This window comes from Rhododendron vialii, chromosome 12a, assembly GCF_030253575.1.
Source record: "Rhododendron vialii isolate Sample 1 chromosome 12a, ASM3025357v1".
Classification (NCBI taxonomy): Eukaryota; Viridiplantae; Streptophyta; class Magnoliopsida; order Ericales; family Ericaceae; genus Rhododendron; species Rhododendron vialii.
Window position 1 is genome coordinate 31,478,441 of NC_080568.1, and position 22,381 is coordinate 31,500,821.

Consider the following 22,381-nt stretch of genomic DNA (forward strand, 5'->3'; position numbering starts at 1 on the left):
TCATGACAAAGCAATAATTCCTAACAAATTGACGAAAAACTAACAAATGCAAAATAAAATTTAAATAAGAACGAAAAATAAACTATTTGGCTTATTAGGCCGAACGGTTAATAATCTACAATCCTTGGCTGGCTAAATAATGACACGTGTCGAATCAAGGCATGCAAGATGACCAAAACACCCCTCCAGCCGGAACAAATTCCTTTTCACTCCCAACCCTATCGTTTACAATTCGTTCCCAAACGTACACCACACAAACCCACGAATTCGTTCCTCACCGACAGCCCACAATTCCTCCTTTCCATGCCGCCTTTTTGACTTTCTTTTCGCTCTACTGTTGGGGGGAATCTAATCTCTGGAAGGAGATCACATTACCCAATTCCAGTCAAGATCTGCAACCATCAATCGACTATAACACTCCCTTCTACCTCATCAATCCGCTGCGAGCTAGAGAGAGAGAGATGGGTGATATTGCTGTTGATATTTTTTTGGAGACCTTGAAACAGCTTATAACGAACTCCAAGCTCGTTTTAACCACAGGCGAGAAACATCAACTTCATTCTCTTGAGGAGTTCCTTTTAACCATAGGCGAGAAACATCAACTTCAATCTCTTGAGATGGAGATAAAGTACCTAAGAGAGTTCCTCAAAGTTACGGAGAAAAAACGCAACGAGCATATAGAAGTGATGAATATGGTGAAGCAGATCAGAGACGTGGTATTTGAATCAGAGACTACCGTAGAATTATTTGTAAGTCGTGCTTTCAAGCAGGATCATCTTTCCGGTTGGGACAAGTTTTTTGAATGGTTCTGTTGGGACCATTTTCGGGACGATCAGGATGATCTCTCCCTAATTCTTGAAAGTGTCAAAAAGGAGATCAAGACTCTCACGGCTAAGGTGAAACAGATGTACGACGAGAATATGTATGACATTGACAGAACAACAGTCAAAAAACTCAAGCACTCGTTTACGGGATCAAGTAGATCAGGTATTATTGGAACATATTCTCAATATTTCAAAATTAGTAAATTTGAATAGACTTTAGTTTTTTGTATGTTTTTAGTTTCAATATTTGCCATACGTGTTTTACACAACGAAATTATGTTAATTTATGGTTCATGTTAATGTCATAGCCCATTAATGTAAAACATAAGAAAGACCACGGTTTTAGCTTTAGCCATGATCTTTGTATTTTTTTCTCGGTTTTCAAAAGGTGACCAAACAAGCTTGCAATGCTACAATATCACCCACCATATACAGCAGTAACCAAATCAAAACACTCATTAGGATGTAATACGTATGAAAAATAAGACTAAATAAGACTATACCAATATCTTTAGAATCTTATACTGATATACACGCAAGAGTCAAACACAAATTTTCCTTTCTGTCTTTGTGTCCACAATATGCGTTCTACAGACAGTGAATCATCATGAAAAGAATTGAAATATTATTTGAGTAATAAACAATAACGTTTGTAGGAAACTTTCAAACCCAAATCAGATTAATCACTAAATTGAAGAGCCTCTAGATTTATCTCCTTGTCAGCCTTATTCGGCAAGGAAAATAAATGAATTAATTAAATCAAACAAAAGGAGTTACTGCTAGAAGCTCAATATGCCAGTATAATCAAATATACGTACAAACCATTCTTGAAGAAGAAGAGAAATAATTGGAAACTTACATGTAATTTAGAACTGTTCAACATATTTCAGACGAAAAAGTTTACCCACCTGTACTGTACAATTTGCACTTTATCGAACAATTTTAATCCAATTTAAGAGTTTCCGTGAGAAATTAGGGAAAAAAAACAAAAAAAGACCGAGAAGGCCAAGTAGTTTTCATTGAACGGTTTGACAAAAAACTGTTCAAATCAAGCCTTTCCCGGCCATTTTTTTTGCTGATTTTTCGCAAGTACTCTAAAAATCACATTTTGCACACTTTGAGCGGCTTGGATCATCGAAATTTGCTCGGAAAAGGGGAGGTCTGCACAGTAGACGAGTAAGGGATCCCTCACTGGATAATTTTTGTGTGTGTATATATATATAGATTGTTTTGGACACTGTTGTGTCTAGATCTGTGTTTTAAAAATGTGTTCCTAGACCTTAGGGACAAATATTGGCTTGGTTAAGAATCAAAATTTTGTACTGTTCATTGCTCGATGTACCCTTATTAAATTTTCTTAATAAAATTTTTTTGCCGATAAAAAAAATAAACTTATCATTCACATCAACCATAACAATATACAACATGGACCATAATAATTAGTAACATGAACCACAAAAAATATGCAGGCTAATGCTCCACTAAACCCTTAATTTAGCATTAATTCAATTAATTTGATACAACCACAATTGTTTTCCTTTTCCCTCGGCAATATTATATCAATCAAATGTACAACTACTTAAATGATAGTACAGTGAAATCATTTATTCATAATGGGAATCATGGGATATGAGAAATTGTTCAATTCCAAAACGCAGATAATTCTTATTTTTTTTTGTTACATTTACTACCCCATAACTTTTGACTTCTCCCTTGATCGTTGCCCTTCCTTTTATTTCCATCAGGAGGTTCAAGTTCGTCAGGAGGGAGAAACACATCCAAAGAAGTAGAAGAGAAGACGGTGGTCGGTTTCGAGGATGAGGTAGAGACATTAATGGGAAAGCTTCATGATAGTGCAGAGGGTGGAAGGCTGGAGATTATATCAATCATCGGTGTTGGTGGAGGTGGCAAAACCACTTTGGCCAGAGAAGTGTATGATCATCGTTTGACGTCACAGAAGTTTGAATTTCGTGCATGGGTCAATGTTTCTCAAGACTATCACAAGACCATGAAGAGGGATTTGTTGATTAGTATTCTGGAATTAGCTTCCCCAAGAAAACAAGAAGGTTACGGTGAGTTGGGAGAAAAGGTATATAAATGCTTGCAGGGTAGAAAATATCTCATTGTTATGGATGATATATGGGACATTGACGCTTGGAATGATATCCAAAGATCATTCCCTAGGGAATGCAAGGGGAGTAAAGTGTTGTTAACTAGTCGATTACCTGTTCAACCAGACAGCGTCTCTTGCGTCCCTCATTATTTGAATCCATTATCAAAAAGTTGCAGTTGGGAGTTATTACAAAAGAAGGTATTTGTTTTAAAAACAAAATGTTGTACGTAATATAACTAGAATAGTGAAACAAGTGCATCATTAATTATGTTGTTCTCATATGTTTTCAATTTATAATTTTTTTTCAAGTATTTCTATTTTGAAACATTTTTTATTCTTAATTGTCATATAAATTCTTAAACTCCTATTACTTGGATCAAGTTTGTGTAATTACAATTATAGACATCTAATATCACTCATATATATCCAACAGGTATTCGGGAAGAAACAATGCCCATCGGAGTTGGTGGACATCGGTAAGCAAATCGCAGAAAAATGTGAAGGACTACCACTCGCGATTGTCGCAATAGCTGGCACGCTGGCAACGGAAGACAAGACACTTGAAATTTGGGAGAAAGTTGCCAAACATTTAAGTTCAATCATTGCCAAAAACCAGGAGGGCTACATGGAGATACTAGAACTTAGTTACAATCACCTACCTCTTCATTTAAAAGCGTGTTTTCTTTACATTGGAGGACACCCTGAAGATTCTGAAATCCCCATACGCAAGTTGATATGGTTATGGATTGCAGAGGGATTTATTCAGCAAAGTGATGGGGGAAAAAGCTTGGAGGCCATAGCAGAAGATTACTTAATCGATCTTATTAATAGAAGTCTCGTAATGGTAGCTAGGACAAGTAAATCCCATGGAGGAATTAAAGCATGCCGTATCCATGATCTTCTGCGTGAATTATGCTGGAAAAAAGCAGAGGAGGATAATTTTCTTGTGCAAAATTATCGAGTCGAATATTTTTCACATTCAGCTACAAATAAGGATCGTCGCCTCTTCGTTGGCCGTCAGTTCTTTCATAAGCTTCCCCCAAGGCCCCGTGCTCCAAACCTTCGATCTTTTCTGTACCTCCCCTTTCCAAACTCCTTAGATTCATCGCTTGAACAGAATCTGTCATTCTTTGTTGAAAACTTCGAACTTCTCAGGGTGTTGCATTTAATGTCTGCTACATGCCTAGGAGAAATAGAATTAGGAGATCTAGTTCATTTGAGATACTTAGCACTCACGTTACCAGGAAAACTTTACAGGCGTCAACCGAATTGTTTTCACTACCTCTCGAACCTAGAAACCCTTAACCTCCAAGTTTCATTCTTGGGCAGGATTTCGTTGCCTCGCCATATAGTAAAGATGGTTAAGTTGAGGCATCTATATACTAGAAGGGGGATATTCGAATATCATCATGTTTCTAATTATGGTGAAGAGGAGGGGAATATGTTGGATAGCTTACAGACCTTGCACCGAATGTGTGCTTGTGTGCATTGCCTACGTTTGTTGGAAAGGACTCCCAATCTAAGGAAGCTAGGACTTTACCACGAGATTTGCGGATCACCTATTTTGTTGGACCTAGAATTCTTAAAATGCCTTGAGATATTCTATGTCCAGTGCTGGGTCGTTCGGCTGAAGCTTCCTCCGACTCTTACGCAACTAACTTTGTATGGTACGTACATGAAGTGGGAGGAGCTGTCAATAATCCTCCAAACCCTGCCGAGCCTTGAGGTTCTCAAATTATTATTCAAAGCCTGTGTGGGACGAGTTTGGAACACAAATGAACTTGAGGAGGGGTTCTCTCAACTCAAGTACTTGAGGTTAGAATCTCTGGATATCGAGGAGTGGAATGCTTCTGAAGATCAATTTCCTAGACTTGAGATCTTAGTGATTCATAAGTGCTTAAAACTAGAGCGAATCCCGATTGATTTTGCTAATCTAAACGAACTTCGCGAAATTACAATTAAGGGGTCCCATCGATCTGCAGAGGAATCGGCCATGGAAATTCAAGAAAAGCAAAGATATACAAAAGGTGATGATGATTGCGTAAATACTACCTTCTTCTTAACTGGAAATTGAAATCCAGCCACGTATAATACTCCAGTGGAGGTGATTTTCAGTGGGTGTGGAAATGGAGCCACGTATAATACTCCAGTGGAGAACTGGTTTTCCAGTTGAGTGTAAATTCTATCTGCTATAGATGGGGTTTCCACCACCGCATGTGGGTCCTATAAGACTTTGTTTTGTTACAATCTGAACCGTTCATTTTATATAACACGTAGAGTAGTATACCCATGAAAAAAAATCAGCTTGATTGGATATTGATAGGTATATCAAAACTTAAATTTTGGTTTACACAATGGAGGGTCATAGATTTTGAAGTTAAATTGTTTATGGCAGTTCATTTCCTAAACCGAAATTCAATTTTTAATATAACTATTGATGTCCGACCAAGCTCATTTTTTGCGAGCATATACTATTATGTGGGTTTTATAAGATGAATGGTTTAAATTATAACAAAAAATACTTGGTCAGACCCATAATGGGCTGTGGTGACAAACCAAAGGTTTCCACCTGTGGTGGAAAGAATTTTAACTCTTTCCAGGAGTGGTGCTATAGTTCCCGATCGGGAACCCAACGCCCCGCCGGACACATTCCGGCCACCGGACGGCCGATCTGAGCACCTACACATATCAGATGTCGTTGATTCTAGCCAAGGCCCACTCGGTTTTTTTTTATAGAATTTTTGGACGGTTTGGATCACATCGGATGCCGTTGATTCTCGCCAAGGCCCACTCGGTTTTTTTTATAGAATTTTTTGCGAGCATATACTATTATGTGGGTTTTATAAGATGAACGGTTTAAATTATAACAAAAAATACTTGGTCAGACCCATAATGGGCTGTGGTGACAAACCAAAGGTTTCCACATGTGGTGGAAAGAATTTTAACTCTTTCCAGGAGTGGTGCTATAGTTCCCGATCGGGAACCCAACACCCCGCCGGACACATTCTGGCCACCGGACGGCCGATCCGAGCACCTACACATATCGGATGTCGTTGATTCTAGCCAAGGCCCACTCGGTTTTTTTTTTTTTTATAGAATTTTTGGACGGTTTGGATCACATCGGATGCCGTTGATTCTCGCCAAGGCCCACTCGGTTTTTTTTTATAGAATTTTTGGACGGTTTGGCTCGATCGTCTGGTGGCCAGAATGTGCCCAGCGGGGCATCGGGTTCCCGATTGGGATTTTGGGTTGGGAACCGTATCATTAACGTCTTTCCAGTTACTATTAATGGAGTTTTGGAGTTTACGAAATCCATTTTGTGTTTGTATTTCCCCCCCCCCCCCCCCCCCCCCCCCCCCCCCCCGCCGAACTAAGTTGGGTATAACAATTCTAAAGGATAAGAACGCAAGTACTATCTCTGTTTCCATATATCTCTATTCATCAAATGACCAAAATTTTGCCTTGTCTATTTTGACCTCCGTTTAGTTTGTTTATTGCCATAGCTGATTGATTTTGCTAATCTAAATGAACTTCACAAAATTACGATACGGGGTTCCCGTCCCTCTGTCGAGGAATCGGCCAAGGAGATTAATTCAGGAAAAGCAAAGAAATAGAAGAGAAGATGATGTTTGCCTAAATATTACCTTCTGGGGTAACCACTGAGGTGCTCCTTATTAATTACAGTGAGTTTTTTTTCCTTATTAGGGCTAAATTAAATACTCCCTCCATGCTGTTTTGTTTGTCTTTTTTTTGACTCATACATGTTCCAAATCGATTATTCAATTCCAAAATTAATGGCTCAAATTATGTAGATTTTCAAATCAATGGGATTAGATTTGAGTTCCTTAATAAGTTGGAAACTTGAGATTGGACAAACAAATCGGGACGAAAGAAGTATCATCATTTCGATGGGGGCAATGATGAGTCGGGTCAGAAAGTGGGGGCATTGGGACGTGGAGGGAATTTTCATTTAGGGCTATGGAAAATGGAGGGGAAAATTTTAAAATATCCCCAAATTTAAATTCAATGTCTCATAGGCTCCCAAACTTTAATAAATTTCAATTTTACTTCCAAACCATCCTTCCGTTAATCAATTAACCCTCGCGTGCTCGCTCTGAGAATTTTCCTATTCGGAGAGAGAGTAAATATTCAATCTATGTGGCTAGCAAGAGCATGAGTACTAAGGAATTTAAATTGTTGGGTCTATAACTGTTCAATTGGTCATTGGTTCTATCTCCAGCCCCTTGATCATATTCCACATTCTCCTACTTCTATACTTGGCTGCTTGCATTGCTTTTCTCGATCAAGCATTCCTGGGCTTAGCAAAGAGCTAGGGTAGTAGCATTTACGGTGGCAGAAATGAGATTTTCCGAAAGAGTCGACGTAGCTCTTGCTTGTTACTCCTATTGGCATATGGTAGAAGCCTAAGAGCAAGTTTATCAATCGTTAGGTAAATATGCTAGTAAACAGTGCACTTTTTTTATTTTATCTACTCACATCTCTCTCAACACTACACCAATACTATCTATTTAACCTATTCTCTATTAAAATATTATTAATTTTATTTTCTTTTTATTTTATGGGGAGAGAGAGAGGGGGAGAGAGAGAACAATTAATAAAATAATATACACATGGTGAATAGTGCTTAGGTATATTTACCTAAGTACTGTTCATAGATGGGTTTTACCTAAGCCTTTACATAATCTGGTGTAATGCTCATTTGAAGGTTTTGCTTAGGTAAAATAGCTTTTTAGCTATTTTCCCTCAACTGATAAAGTTGCTCTAATCAACTGCTCGGCCACCTCTTTAGCTCATCTCTTGTCAACGCTAGCAACTTACAATATGTAGTGGGCCGAAATATCCACAATTTCGGAACATCCAGAGAGGTCGCGGACCAATTTACTTTTTGCTATGGACACGTCACTCCGTGGGTCCATTCGCATCTGAAGCTGTAGGAAGCACCGGGTTACTATTACAATATTGCTAAAAGATGACGCTTGAAAAAGTGAAAAGATATCACTTTTAAAAAAAAATGTAATTAAAAAGATTACAATAAGTAATATGATGTCAGTCAAGCAAAAAATTGTGATCTAATATATTTATAATGTCACTTCTCAAAATAATGACAAATTCTTTCTAAAAGATGACGCTTGAAAAAGTGAAAAGATGTCACTTTTTAAAAAAAAAACGTAATTAAAAATATTACAATAAGTAAATGATGTCAATCAATCAAAAAACTGTATTCTAAATATATCTATAATGTCACTTTTCAAAATAATGACATAAATTCTTTTTCTTTTTAACGTCAGTTTCTCTCTACAAGCGACATTGAAAGAATGAAAATCACTTTTAGAGTAAACGGCACCGTATTTAGGGTCGCGCGCGGTATGCCAATTCTCTCTCTCTCTCTCTTTCAACCAACCCTACGAGCGCCGTTGCTTAATTTGGAGTCCCAAATCAAGAACTTGACATCGTTAAGGGGTGGTGGATGCTCGTCGATCACTGTGATATTCGCCGGTGATTGATCTTGGTCACCCCTTGCCCTGCCGTTGCTTTGGTCACCGATTGACTCGAGATCAAACAGGTATACAAACCCACGGCTTTGTATCGTTATGGGCGACTAGTTTTTTGTATACTGTGTAGTTTGTTGAGAAAAGTAAGGCATGGGCTTTTGTTGGGTGTCAATTTATTTCTAGGTTTTGTTTGGATGCAATATTTCATAGGGTTCTTCTTAATATAGAATTGTACAACGGGGAGTTTTGCCAAGGTTTGTAGCCCAATCTATTTGACCGCTCAGTTACGTACTCGTAATTAACCACATGAGGTGGTAGCTTGGGGTTTACTTCCATAGGTTCGCATAAGATGTAGGTATTGGATCATCCTCTGTACCAAGTCGAGTTGAATTTTATATTTGAATTTCGAATGTGAATGAGAATGAGAATAGCTGAATTTCTTGGTGAGTATCCATTTGCATTACAGGTGTTTGATAATATACTCATGTCAATCTATCCTCTGTAAAATCAAATCATTTAGGTGAGTATCCATTTGCATTACATGTGTTTGATAATATGCTCGTGCCAATCTATGCTTTGTAATTGAGCCATAGATTGACACAACAGGCCACATAAACAGAGAAGGGAATCAATCTAACCTTGCCTTTACGGAAAGTTATCTGCTATTAACTCTGAACTTAATTAGTTCTGAGACTAAATGGTGGTTGGTTATTTGGGTAATCCTTAATGGAGTTACTGATGATGCAGTTCTAGTTTAAGTAACTTAAACCTAACCAATCAACTTCAATTTTTCTGAAGTAGCAATTAGTGACATTTTCGGTCTTGGTTGTGTTAGTTGGCAGAGATATCTAGGTGATCACAGTTGTTGAAGAGCTCCATTCGATCCAAATACACTTCTTCGGTAAGCATAACTATTTTTCATTGTTATTTTCGTCTTACTTGCTGTTTTTTCCTTGAACCATTTCAAATGTGTTTGTACTTGAGTGGCAACATTGTGTCTTTCAAGATTTGTTCATTAATATAACATGATTAGCGGATTGTCCATGTCTAAAGACACTCGCAATATTAATTTTGTATGCTTAGACATTTTCTAAACATTCGCTCTGTTTATGATATAAATTTCTTACATAATTCCTCTTGGGTTAGGGGCAATCTTCTCATGCTAAGGTATCATTATCTACATGTTTCATTTTTTCTGTTCAACCCTTGGAATATACTATGTAATCTTTACATCCATTTCTCTTTAGCAATAGTGAGGTATCCTAAGGTATTTTTTCTCACTTTGATGCATTCATGTTTAATTTGTTCTTAATTGGATATACCGTCTGCAGATTATTACTTAATGATCTCTTGTAGGTTATTGAGAAAAAAACCTAACACGAAAGTGAACTTTGAGAGTTAGACTTGAGTGGATCAAATTCGTCCTAAAAAAGGTGACTTCTACATGCTCTCTCTCTCTCTCTCTCTCTCTCTCTCTCTCTCTCTCTCTCTCTCTCTCTCTCTCTCTCTCTCTCTCTGTTTTGAGTAAAGAAGTTTTTAATAGTTCTAATTATTTGTTTGATTGTGACAATTTGACATCTTATTTAGTATAAAGGCAAATCATAAGTGTTGTTGAAGTCTGCAGCTATGTCTTTGTGGTAGGTACTTCCAAGTTGTTGGAAGGTTCATTTAAGTATGACTTATGTGCAACTCTTAGATATGTGCAACTCTTTCTAAAAGTATGTTTGTTATTTGGTTTTGTAGTACAGGCTTCAAATGACAGTGCCGATAGGAGCAAATGATTGTTTGGAGCACTTGCAGTGGGCGTGTTACCTTAATTACCTTACTTGTTAGAGTGATTTTTTTGTTGGTGTAGTTTTCTAGTTCTCAGAGTTGTATTTTCTGTTGTGGGGATGGGTTAGAAAAAATGTTATGTAACGAATTACTAGAGCATCTTTTAGTTTTTTAGTTATCAATATATACTTCTTTATTCATTAGTGGATGCTTTCATCTTTTTAATTGTTTTAATGATTCTGAGCTGAAATTAGAATTTTGAATTTTTTTTGTAGGATAAAAGATGACAGATTAAAACTGTCATCTTTGATTTTTTAATTTCACTTCAATGACGTCATCTTTTCAATAGATGACAGTTTTAAAACACTTTAATGATATTTTACAACTGTCATTTTTTATTTTTAATTACGTTTAAAAAGTGTCATCTTTATGGATATTAATGTCAGTTTCAAACCGTCATCTTAAGATTCAGACTTTTAATGACAGTTCCATAGATGGCAGCCTCCCCGAGCTCGGTGGCCAGGCTCGCCAATCTCCTCTCCATGGCTCGGCAAGCTCGGTGGAGACCTCCCCAAGCTCGGTGGCAACCTCCTCGGGTTCAGTAGAACCCTTCCCTAGCGTTTGGCGACGTTCTCCTTACGTTAGCTGGTCTTTCCCTAACATTAGCTACGTTAGTTGGTTTTTCCCTAACGTTGGGAAGTCATTTCCCTAACGTTCCTAACGCTCTGCTGACATTTCCCTAGCGTTCGGAGGTCATTTTCCTAACGTTTCTTACGTTGGGAGGTCGTTTCCCTAACGTTCGGAGGTCATTTTCCTAACGTTCCTAACGTTCGGAGGTCGTTTTCCTAACGTTCGGAAGTCATTTTCCTAACGTTCGACGGTCATGTCCCTAACGTTAGGCAGTCATCCCTAACATTCAACTGAATTCTGCTCCCTAAAGATCTAACAAATATCCAAAGGTCGGTTTAAAAGCTTTTGGAAGCTTCTGTGAACAGGTGGAGGACAAGTGTGATAAAGCAAATCTCTTGACATGTGATGTCATCTGAACAGTACGATACACGTGGGTGTACTGCCTACCGGTTCAACACTCCAAGCCTTGCCTATAAATACAAACCACCCCTTCATGTGAAAGGGTCTGGGAAAAGAGAAAAGGAACACGCCTCTCTCTCTCTCTCTCCATACTTTCTTACTAAACTTCTCCTTTCTCCACTTATTGACTTGTTCGTCAGAGTTTCTCCCCGGAGGAACACCCCCCTTCGGTTTGCAGGTACCAGGTTTGGTGACCAAGCTCAGTAAAGACCTCCTAGCCTCGGTAGAGACCTCCCTGCCTCGGTGGAGACCTCCCCAAGCTCGGTAGAGACCTCTCAGGCTCTGTCTTCCTTAAGCTCGGCGGCCACCTCCCCAAGCTCGGCAGCCACCTCCCTAAGCTCGGTGAAGCTCGGCGGCAACCTCCCCAAGCTCGGTAGCAATCTCCCCAGGCTCGGCAGCAACCTCCCCAGGCTCAGTGGAAACCTTCCCGGGCTCCGTAGAAACCTCTCCAAACTCGATGAGCACCCTCATCAGTCAACAAGAGGAAGAGGGGTCAATGGTGATTTCAGCCCCCCGCACAATAAAATGATGCCATTCCCAACTCGAGAAGTGAAGCTCAATCTCTATTCATTAGTTCAACACTAAAACATAGGACTTGATCGCGATAAGGGGTTGCCTCCCCAAGGTTTAAAAAAAAAAAAATCATATGCCCAAATTATTTTACACACTTAGGTTGAGTTCCGCTTATAACTTTTAGGATTTTTTGGAAGTTGTCTTTATTCAAAAAAAAAAGTTTGCGTTCATTAGTTTTGCACCGAACTTTGGTGGATTATTGATTCGTATTGACAAAAGGAATCGGAAAAGTAAAAAAAAAAATATTTGTAACCAAATATTTTTGAAAATATCCACTTTTAAGCTAAAAAGTTGATATTTTTTAAAATATCTGGGTAAAAGTAAAAAAAATAGTTTTCCGATTGATCTCGTCGTGACGAATAAATAATACACAAAAATTTGACGCAAAAGTAATGAATGCGAATTCTTTTTTTTTTGAATAAGGACAAAACTCACTTTTTGATTAGTGGAACTCAACCTTATTCTAACTTCTGAGAATCTTAATTATTAAAAACAAAAACAAAAAAAATTCTCCCTTCATCTAACGATAGAAAATACCAGGGAAAGATCGATGTACAAGGTTCATATGTCTGGGATAGAATTTGCTGAAACTTGCCTTCAAACACGGGCAATTTTTAGTGAAAATTGTAGTACTACTAAAAAAAAAAATGGATACATGAAGGATGCCGAATGCTGTTACTCGTGAGTGGAGCGAGCATTTCACGAGACTTTTTAGTCATGATTGTTGCTTCACTTGATCTTCTACCTACTACTTTCTCTATTCAAAACTTATTTCCATCTTTTGGAATCCTAAAAGAGAAATGCTAGGGCTTTATTTGATTGGTAGTTTAGTTTAGTTTAGTTTAGTTTTGGCAGTAGGTGTAGAGAGAAACATGGTAATGATTGGAGAGAGATGAGAAAGTAATAATTGGAGAAATAGGGTAATGATTCGAGAAAAAAATAGGATAATGATTGAAAAACTAAACTAAAATGGTAACCGAACAGGGCGTACGTGCCTGAAATTTGAGACGCATAAATTACTTGAAATAATAACACTTTAGTCCAAAATAATAACACCTTTGTCCTTTATTCATAAAAGGTTGTGGTTCCACCCACTAAATCATAAAAAATATAGGAGTACGGAGTACTTGTTTTTCCCATTTTTCCCGGCCTTTGGGCCAAAAGTCATTTGATAAAAAATCAGCTCCAACAAAATCCGTAAGTATTTTTTCTGGATTCGTAGGGGCGAATTGCTCCAACAAAATCGGTAAGTATTTTTTTTGGATTCATAGGAGCGAACTGCCCAAATACTCAATTTCACCCTACGAATCCGAAAGAACTACTCACCAATATCTGTTGGACATGATTTTTTATAGGATCCCATAAAAAATTATTTTAGAATTTATGGATATATTTTTGTATTTTTATGAAATTCGGAGTAAGCTGCACACTCGTACGGTAGAAATGTGTGATAGAATTGTTCGATAGGTGTAGACTGACGGTCACCCACTTGTTGTCACCAAAGTGAGTCGCTGAATCTCTTTGACACCATCTGTTGCGTCTTTCTTTCTTTTTTTCTTTCCCTTTTTCTTCTCTAAAACTCATCCCTCTCTCTAAAATTTTGCATAGATCCCAATGAAATTTGTATTATTCCCACTAATTGAAAAGCAACATGACCAATTTAGACATTAAATTTTTATGTAACCCATTTCAATACACATTTTTTTTCATAAACTAACTTAGTTCGATAAACTAGGTATTTACGGGTATGCAACGCTATGTATAAATATTGTAAAAATTGCAATTTAAAAAATGACCTGTTTGAATTAAGAAAAATTAAAATCATAAAGTCTTGTATTTGCATATCATAAGAGAGGTTAAGCAACCATTTATTTTATTTTCAAAAAAATCCCACGAAAAAACAAACTCCATCTGTTCCTTTTTAAGCGTCTCGCTTCGTAACTCTAACTTATTAAGAAAACATGATCATTACACCTTTCAAATCAACTTTTACCTCTACTTTCCTGACTTACCCTCTATGAACCTTCAAAAATCATCTCCTAATAAAATGGATTCGAGGTTGAGAAAAAAAAAATAGACAGTACTGCTTTGACTAGTTTGGGTAGCTTTCGAACTCATTTTAATGACCAAAATATTTTGATTAGTAAAGTCGGACAAGAAATTGAACCATGTTAAAAATCTCGTAGATAGCAATATCAAAATAATTTATCTTAGAAAATGTTGACAACCCAAACTGAAAATCCACTTTTTCAAATAAACATGTCCCAATCATTAGCTCATGGGGAGTAAACTTGATTTTTGTAGGGACGAACTTCTCAATGAGCTCTATAAAATGTTCATTCTGTAGATACTCCAGTTTGGACCTATTAATCATCTTTAATTTGTGCCCTCGAGGCTCCCCGATGATGAAATGGAATCAAAATGAGACTCGACTAAAGTTTGAACGATGCTTCTTGGTCTTTTTCAAAACTAAAATGCATTTTTTCTCGACACCCTAAGAGTAAAATTGACACACATTTCAGTGTATAAAATATATTTGAATAAAACCAATTGGGTTAGAAAGAGGACTCAACCAGCTTTCCAACACTTTAAAAAACACCCAAATTCGAGTTCGGAAGTGTCCGTGGCGCCCTTCTGAAGTTGGGAAGACACTTCTGAGCGCTCGGGACCATTCTTGAGTGCTCGGGACCACTTCTGAGCACTTGGGAGCTCTGTCACAGCATATGATGAGCTTGACCATTGATGGGTAGTGATGAAAACCCCAAATCTCTCACTCTCTAAATGTGTAACGGGTAGTGATGAAAATAGATTTTTTTGGGAAGGCCATGAAAGTAGACTATTTGAATAAGTTTTAGGCTGGTAGCAAAAAATAAAAGGTTGATATTGTGAGAGGCCCATGACTGTTAATTTATTTAGTATCATGATGAAAGACAATAATTTCCAAACATATATTAATATATACTCTTTTCATTTCAATTTATTTATTCAGTTTCGAGAACCCAACTTCTTTAAGAAATACAACAATTGTTTTTCACACATTACTATTGACTGGTGGGGAAGAACCCCCAACTCTTTCCGGACTTTCTCTCACTTTGTTCAATCTCTCTCCCCCCCACTCTGCTTCAGAGCCTGTTCTACTTTTCCTTCTTAAAAAATAAAAACTTATTCTCGTTTCACGAGATACGTCATTCTCTCACAATACATCACTTTTAATTAAAAAAATAAGTACTTATTGTTTGCTTAAAAATTAAGCCATGCTTATTGGCATTTTGATATCCAATAAGCCAGGGTCTTTCGGTCTAATAAGATAAATGACATATTTTTTTTGTCTTTATTCAAATTTTTTTCACATTTATTAGCTTTTCGTCAAGTTTTTGTGAATATCTAAAAAATAAAAAATTACGATTGAAATCAATTTTTTTTTGAGTAAAGCTAAAAAAATTGACTTATTTTTGTCTTTATTCAAAAAATTTAGATTTTGATAATATTTTTTTACTTTTTTAATTATTCTCATCTTGACGAAGCAATAATTCCTAAAAAATTGACGAAAAACTAATTAATACAAAAAAAATTTAAATAAAGACAAAAAAATAAGCTATTTGACTTATCAGGCCGAACGGTTAATAATCCCCAGTCATTGGCTGGCTAAATAATGACATGTGTCGAAGCTCAAGGCATGCAAGATGACCAAAACACCCCTCCAGCCGGAACAAATTCCTTTTCACTCCCAACCCTATCCTTTACCATTCTTTCCCAAACGTACACCACACAAACCCGCGAATTCCTTCCTCACCGACAGCCCACAATTCCTCCTTTCCAAGCCGCCCTTTTGACTTTCTTTTCGCTTAACTGTTGGGGGGAATCTAATCTGGAAGGAGATCACATTACCCAATTCTAGTCTAGATCTGCCTGCAACCATCAATCAACTATAACTCCCTTCTACCTCTTCAATTCTAGTCTAGATCTGCCTGCGACCATCAATCATCTATAACTCCCTTCAACCTCTTCAATCCGCTGCGAGCTAGAGAGAGAGAGATGGGTGATATTGCTGTTGATATTTTTTTGGAAACCTTGAAACAGCTTATAATGAACTCCAATCTTGTTTTAATCATATGCGAGAAACATCAACTTCAATCTCTTGAGATGGAGATAAAGTACCTGAGAGAGTTCCTCAAAGTTACGGAGAAGAAACGCAACGAGCATATAGAAGTGATGAATCTAGTGAAGCAGATCAGAGACGTGGTACTTGAATCAGAGAAAACCATAGAATTGTTTGTAAGTCGTGCTTGCAAGCAGGATGATCTTTCCCTAGACCTTGAAAGTATCAAAAAGGAGATCAAGACTCTCACGGGTAAGGTGAAGCAGATGTACGACGAGAATATGTATGACATTGACGGAACAACAGTCAAAAAACTCAAGCACTCTTTTACCGGATCAAGTGGATCAGGTATTAGAACATATTTTCAATATTTTAAAATCCAAAATTAGTTAATTTTCCGTTTGTTTTGGAATTTTGAATTTGAATTTATAGGTAATGAGTCCATAAAAAAATAGAGTAACTTTCCTTCCTGTCTTTTGTGTCCACAATATGCATTCTACAAACAGTGAATCATCATGAAATTAAAGAGTTGAAAACTTTCAAAACCCAAATCAAATTAATCACTAAGAGAGCCTCTAGATTTATCTCCTTGTCAGCCTTACTCGGCAAGGAAACTAAATGAACTAATCAAATATACGTACCAAACTCAAACCATTCTTGAAGAAGGGAAATAAGAGGTAACAGCTGTGGTGTGGTGTACACTAGAAAGTGAAGACATATGTCGTAGAGACCCAGGTCAATTCTCATGTCACTGTTCAGTGCTCGTCCAAACTCCAAAGAAAGATGCATTTTTTCTTTTTCTCAACTAAGAATATTTTAACATCAAGCATATCATCCGCATCTGTATACTGTATTACTTGGAAAGTTTATTAGTTGACCCCCTAGAAATCCTGACAGAAGGGATGTCACTCCCGTCCGGACGGGATTCGCTGACTTTGTCCTGTTCCACTTCTCTTCAAGCCTTGAGCACCCTCGTGACACCATTAGCCCTCGACTTAGCTCCAATTGTCATCCAACGGCTCCGTGAGTCCTGAAACGAGAAAATGAGTATCAAACTTCAAGTAATATAGTAAACTGACAGAATAAGAATAATTTAGGGGACGTTAATGGGCACATTTATGCCCCTATCACAGATTTACAAGCATACCCTTCACATCTTTGCATATAAATCAATCCAAATATTCTAGGATTCGTCTCCTGCACAAGGCAATGCAAGACATAACTTGTTGCCTTTTCCTTGTTTGGGGCATTGCAAATTGATTGTTGTTTTACTATACCAAAAACAAGTAATAAAATGAAAGCTAGAAAAAAAGATAGTGGTAAATATTTCGAGTATCGTTCTTAGGGATTACGAAGGCTAAGTCACAATTATTTCAGTTACTTTCTAAATTAATTCAGAGAAGAAGTGATTCTTGATTTTGACAACACTAAAGAAAGGTTGTAATTAAAAGCAATTGAATGTAATGAGATTTAACGGAAGAAAATGTCTAGGGTTTTGAATCCACCTGACCCTTTGCAACCTAGATTTATTTTATCGAATGATTTCTTATTGGATTCATCAGATACCGTTCGGGTTCTCGGACCCTCCCGATATCTCCTAAAAATATTTGTGTATCATCAAGCGGCATAGACTATCTTCGCCTAGCACGAATCGTATTACTAGTTTGGCTCGTCTTATGATAGCATAATCTATCACAGTCAATTACCATGAATTCAATTATAAACCGTTGCATGAAATGTATTTGATACCGCGGATAACAAACACACAATCACATGGGAAAAATAAAACCAATTCCATACTGATGCCGTCCTATATATATGTACGAGCAGCCCCTTTAATTGATTCCATCCCTTGCCAAAGTGGAAGCCCTAATAAGACCAAATTAACTTAGCCCTTGGTAACTGCGTGCAAGTCAAGTATACACTGCACGACTAAATTCTCTTCTCCAAGGGGATTAACTTGATACAATCTAGGTCCACCATGGGGGATGATCTAATGCTTTTTTTCCTCCTTTGTGATTTTTGGCTTTAGTTCTCCGCAATGACATTGTTGCTGCCATTGAATCCAACAGCAAAATAATTTCTTGTCATATTCTCCTCAACATAAATATGATATTGGAGGTTTAAGCATCCAAATACCTACGACACAAAATCAAGCACAATACTTTAGTTTGATAGGCGCTTCTGTGAACATTTAGACACCTATTACAAATCCACTAGCTTGCACCTCTATACCTGACATCGACAAATCATAATCAAATGTGAGAAGAACAAAAAAATTATTGACACATAGTTGTTGATCAATAGAAAAAGATAGTTCATTAATCCACAAACCTTTAGCAAGTGTTACTCAAAATCTATCTTACTAGGGGAACACTTTTAATTGCAATCAATGTTACAACTCAAAAAAGCTAAAATAACACATAGTAAAAAAAAACTCACCTATGCACACATTAATCATAGATGGATAGACTGTTTTGGACACCGTTGTGTCCGGATCTTTATTTTAAAAATGTGTTCCTAGACTTTAGGGATGAATGTTGGCTTGGTTAAGAATCAAAATTTTGTACTGTTCACTGCTCGATGTACCCTTATCGAGTTTTTTTAATAAAATTTTTTTGCCGATCAAAAAAAAAAAAAACGTATCATTCATATCATCAACCATAACAATACACAACATGGACCATAATAATGAGTAACATGAACCACAAAAAATATGCAGGCTAATGCTACAATAAACCCTTAATATTTAGCATTAATTCAATTGATTTGATACAACCAAAATTGTTTTCCTTTTCGCTCGGCAATATTATATCAATCAGACGTACAACTACTTAAATGAGAGTCCTGTGAAATAAGTTATTCATGATGGGAATCATGGGATATGAGAAATTGTTCAATTCAAACGCAGATCAATTATTTTTGTTACATTTACTACCCCGTAGGCCATAACTTTTGGCTTCTCCCTTCATCGTTACCCTTCCTTTTATTTCCATCAGGAGGGTCAAGTTCATCAAGAGGGAGAAACACATCCAAAGCAGTAGAAGAGAAGGCGCTGGTCGGTTTCAAGAATGAGGTAGAAACATTAATGGGAAAGCTTCATGATAGTGGAGAAGGTAGACAACTGGAGATTATATCAATCATCGGCGTTGGTGGAGGCGGCAAAACCACATTGGCTAGAGAAGTGTATGATCATCCTTTGACGTTGCATAAGTTTGAAATTCGTGCATGGGCTAATATTTCTCAAGACTATCACAAGACCATGAAGAAGGATTTGTTGATTAGTATTCTAGAATCAGCTCCCCCAGGAAAACAAGAAGGTTACGGTGAGTGGGGAGAAAAGGTATATAAATGCTTGCAGGGTACAAAATATCTCATTGTCATGGATGATATATGGGACATTGAGGCTTGGAATGATATCCAAAGATCATTCCCTAGGGAATGCAAGGGGAGTAAAGTGTTGTTAACTAGTCGATTACATGTTCAACCAGATAGCATCCCCTACGTCTCTCATTTTTTGGATCCCTTACCAAAAAGTTGCAGTTGGGAGTTATTACAAAAGAAGGTATTTGTTTTAAAAACAAAATTTTCTACGTAATATAACTAGAATAGTGAAACAAGTGCATCATTATGTTGTTCTCATATGTTTCCAATTTATAATCTCTTTTCAAGTATTTCTACTTTGAAACATTTTTTATTCTTGTCATATATATTCTTAAACTCCTATTACTTGGATCAAGTTGTGTGTAATTCCAATTATAGACATCTAATATCGCACATATATATCCAACAGGTATTCGGAAAGAAACAATGCCCACCGAAGTTGGTGGATATCGGTAACCAAATCGCAGAAAAATGTAAAGGACTACCACTCGCAGTTGTCGCAATAGCTGGCATTCTGGCAATGGAAGATAAGACACTTGACGTGTGGAAGAAAGTTGCCAAAAATTTATATTCAATCATTGCCAAAAATCAAGAGGGCTGCCTGGAGATACTAGAACTTAGTTACAATCACCTGCCTCTTCATTTAAAAGCATGTTTTCTTTACATTGGAGGACACCCCGAAGATTCTGAAATACCCGTACGTGAGTTGATTTGGTTATGGATTGCAGAGGGATTTATTCAGCAAAGTGATGGGGGAAAAAGCTTGGAGGCCATAGCACAAGATTACTTGATCGGTCTTATTGATAGAAATCTCGTAATGGTAGCTACGAAAAGTAAATCCCATGGAAGAATTAAAGCATGCCGTATCCATGATCTTCTGCGTGAATTATGCTTGAAAAAAGCAGAGGAGGATAATTTTCTTGTGCAAAATTATAGGGATGATTCTTTTTCACCTTCCACTACAAATAAGCATCGTCGCCTCTTTGTTGGCCGTAAGTTCTTTCGTAAGTTTCCCCCAAGGCCTCATGCTCAAGACCTTCGATCTTTTCTGTACCTCCCTTTGCCAAACTCCTCATATTCATGGCTTGAACAAAATCTGTCGTTCTTTGTTGAAAACTTCGAACTTCTCAGGGTGTTGCATTTAATCCCCATTACAAGCCAAGGAGAAATAGGAATAGGTGATCTAGTTCATTTGAGATACTTAGCACTTAAGTTACCAACAATAGGGCTTTTCTGTGTACCGAATTGTTTTCACTACCTCTCGAACCTAGAAACCCTTAACCTCCAAGTTTCATGCCTGAACTGTATTTCGTTGCCTCGGGATATAGTTAAGATGGTTAAGTTGAGACATCTATATACTAAAGAGGGGATATTCGGTTATCATCATGTTTCTAATTATGATGAAGAGAAGAGAAATATGTTGGATAGCTTACAGACCTTGCACCAAATGTGTACTTGTGAGCATTGCCTGCGTTTTTTGGAAAGGACTCCCAATCTAAGGATGCTAGGACTTCGTGGACATCGTATTCTCCTTGCGGACCTAGAATTCTTAAAATGCCTTGAGATACTCTATTTCTACTCCAGAAGCATTAATGGGCTGAAGCTTCCTCCGACTCTTACGCGGCTAACTTTGAGGTCTACATACTTGAAGTGGGAGGAGTTGTCAATTATCCTCCAAACCCTGCCGAGCCTTGAGGTTCTCAAATTATTAAGCGACGCCTGTGTGGGACCAGTTTGGAACACAAGTGAACTTGAGGAGGGGTTCTCTCAACTCAAGTACTTGAAGCTTGCAAATCTAGATATGAAGGAGTGGAGTGCTTCCGAAGATCATTTTCCGAAACTTGAGGTCTTAGTGATTAAGTGGTGCAATTCTATGCAACAGATTCCGATTGATTTTGCTAATCTAAACGAACTTCGTGAAATTACGATAACGTGGTCCTGTCGATCTGCTGAGGAATCGGCCAGGGAGATTCAGGAAAAGCAAAGAAATAGAAGAGGAGATGATGTTTGCCTAAATATTACCTTCCTGGGTAACAGCTGAGGTACTCCTAATTAATTACAGAAAATCTTTTATCATGAAAGAAAAAATCGACGTAGGTCTTGCTTGTTACTCCTATTTGCATATGGTAGAAGCCAAATCAACTGCTCGGCCGCCTCTTTAGCTCATCTCTTGTCAACGCTAGCAACTTGCAACATAATGATGTCATTCCCAACTCGAGATCAGTGAAGCTCAATTTCTTTTCATTAGTTCAACAGTACTAAAACGAAGAACTGGATCGAGATAAGGGGTCAGCTCCCCAAGGTTTCTTAAAAAAGTCCAGATGTCCAAATTCTTTTATGCACCTATTCTGACTTTTGAGAATCCTTAAGATTAAAAACAAAAAGAATTCTCCCTTGATCTACCGATAGAAAATACAACGGAAAAATCGATGTACAAGGTTCATGTGTCTCGGGTCGGATTTGCTGAGAAATGCATTTAGGTACGAGCAATTTCTAGTAAAAATTGTAGTATTATTAAAATGGGGGAGGCTCCCGTCCAGTGTAGATTTGATCCACTCCTGTCTAGTTTTGGCTAATTGTGGGCCTTTTTCAAGTCCAAAATAATGATCGGAACCGTTAACTTTGTAAACCTTGCCGTGAGTACTGACCACGCCAAAAATCACGTTAATCGGATATAGTTTGATATCAATTCGAAATGCATTATTGTAAAAAAAAGAGAAAAGAATATGCAATATTGGATTGCAATCCCTTAACACATTTTTCAAAAACTTAATGCATTTTGAAATAATATCAAACGATATCCGATCAATAAGTTCTTGAAGGCAGGTCACTCTCTAACGTTGTAATTGTAGATAAACCAATACTTGTAGCAGGAATCAACTAAATTCAATTCTGCCTATTTAAAAATTAGGTGGCGTTGCTTACTTGCATAGGGTACCAATCAAGATAATTATTAATTATTCTAGGCAGCTGTCGGCTGGTGTTGTTTGCTTAGAGTAATAAAGCCAATTCT

General features: G+C 37.4%; 3 protein-coding genes across 5 annotated transcripts in view; all 3 read left to right on the top strand.

Moving 5' to 3' along the window:
- LOC131312048 (putative late blight resistance protein homolog R1B-8) overlaps positions 1-5,319 on the top strand; it is a 45,917-nt gene extending 40,598 nt beyond the window's left edge. The window contains exons 2-4 of one of the 3 annotated variants that reach the window (XM_058339763.1): positions 589-987; positions 2,588-3,135; positions 3,371-5,319. In XM_058339763.1, the coding sequence (XP_058195746.1) occupies positions 589-987; positions 2,588-3,135; positions 3,371-5,011 (2,588 nt within the window). In that variant the 3' untranslated portion in view covers positions 5,012-5,319. Of the gene's footprint in view, positions 1-588; positions 988-2,569; positions 3,136-3,370 lie in introns of all 3 variants that reach the window. The other 2 variants (XM_058339762.1, XM_058339766.1) reach the window with 2 other exon arrangements.
- The window catches only part of LOC131312054 (tubby-like protein 8), a 60,766-nt gene that overhangs the window by 1,652 nt on the left and 36,733 nt on the right, over positions 1-22,381 (top strand). The gene's annotated exons all lie outside the window — the stretch shown is intronic.
- LOC131312050 (putative late blight resistance protein homolog R1B-17) lies at positions 15,921-21,578 on the top strand. Its single transcript, XM_058339770.1, has 3 exons — positions 15,921-16,332; positions 18,984-19,549; positions 19,778-21,578. The coding sequence occupies exons 1-3, from the start codon at positions 15,921-15,923 to the stop codon at positions 21,407-21,409; spliced, it is 2,610 nt and encodes an 869-aa protein (XP_058195753.1). The 3' UTR covers positions 21,410-21,578.

What these genes read in the sequence shown, in the direction of transcription:
- LOC131312050 (XM_058339770.1), top strand. Translation starts at nt 15,921, where the DNA reads ATGGGTGATATTGCTGTTGATATTTTTTTGGAAACCTTGAAACAGCTT. An exon ending in TACCGGATCAAGTGGATCAG is followed by an intron (nt 16,333 to 18,983) that starts GTATTAGAACAT and finishes TATTTCCATCAG; the next exon opens with GAGGGTCAAGTTCATCAAGA. An exon ending in GGGAGTTATTACAAAAGAAG is followed by an intron (nt 19,550 to 19,777) that starts GTATTTGTTTTA and finishes TATATCCAACAG; the next exon opens with GTATTCGGAAAGAAACAATG.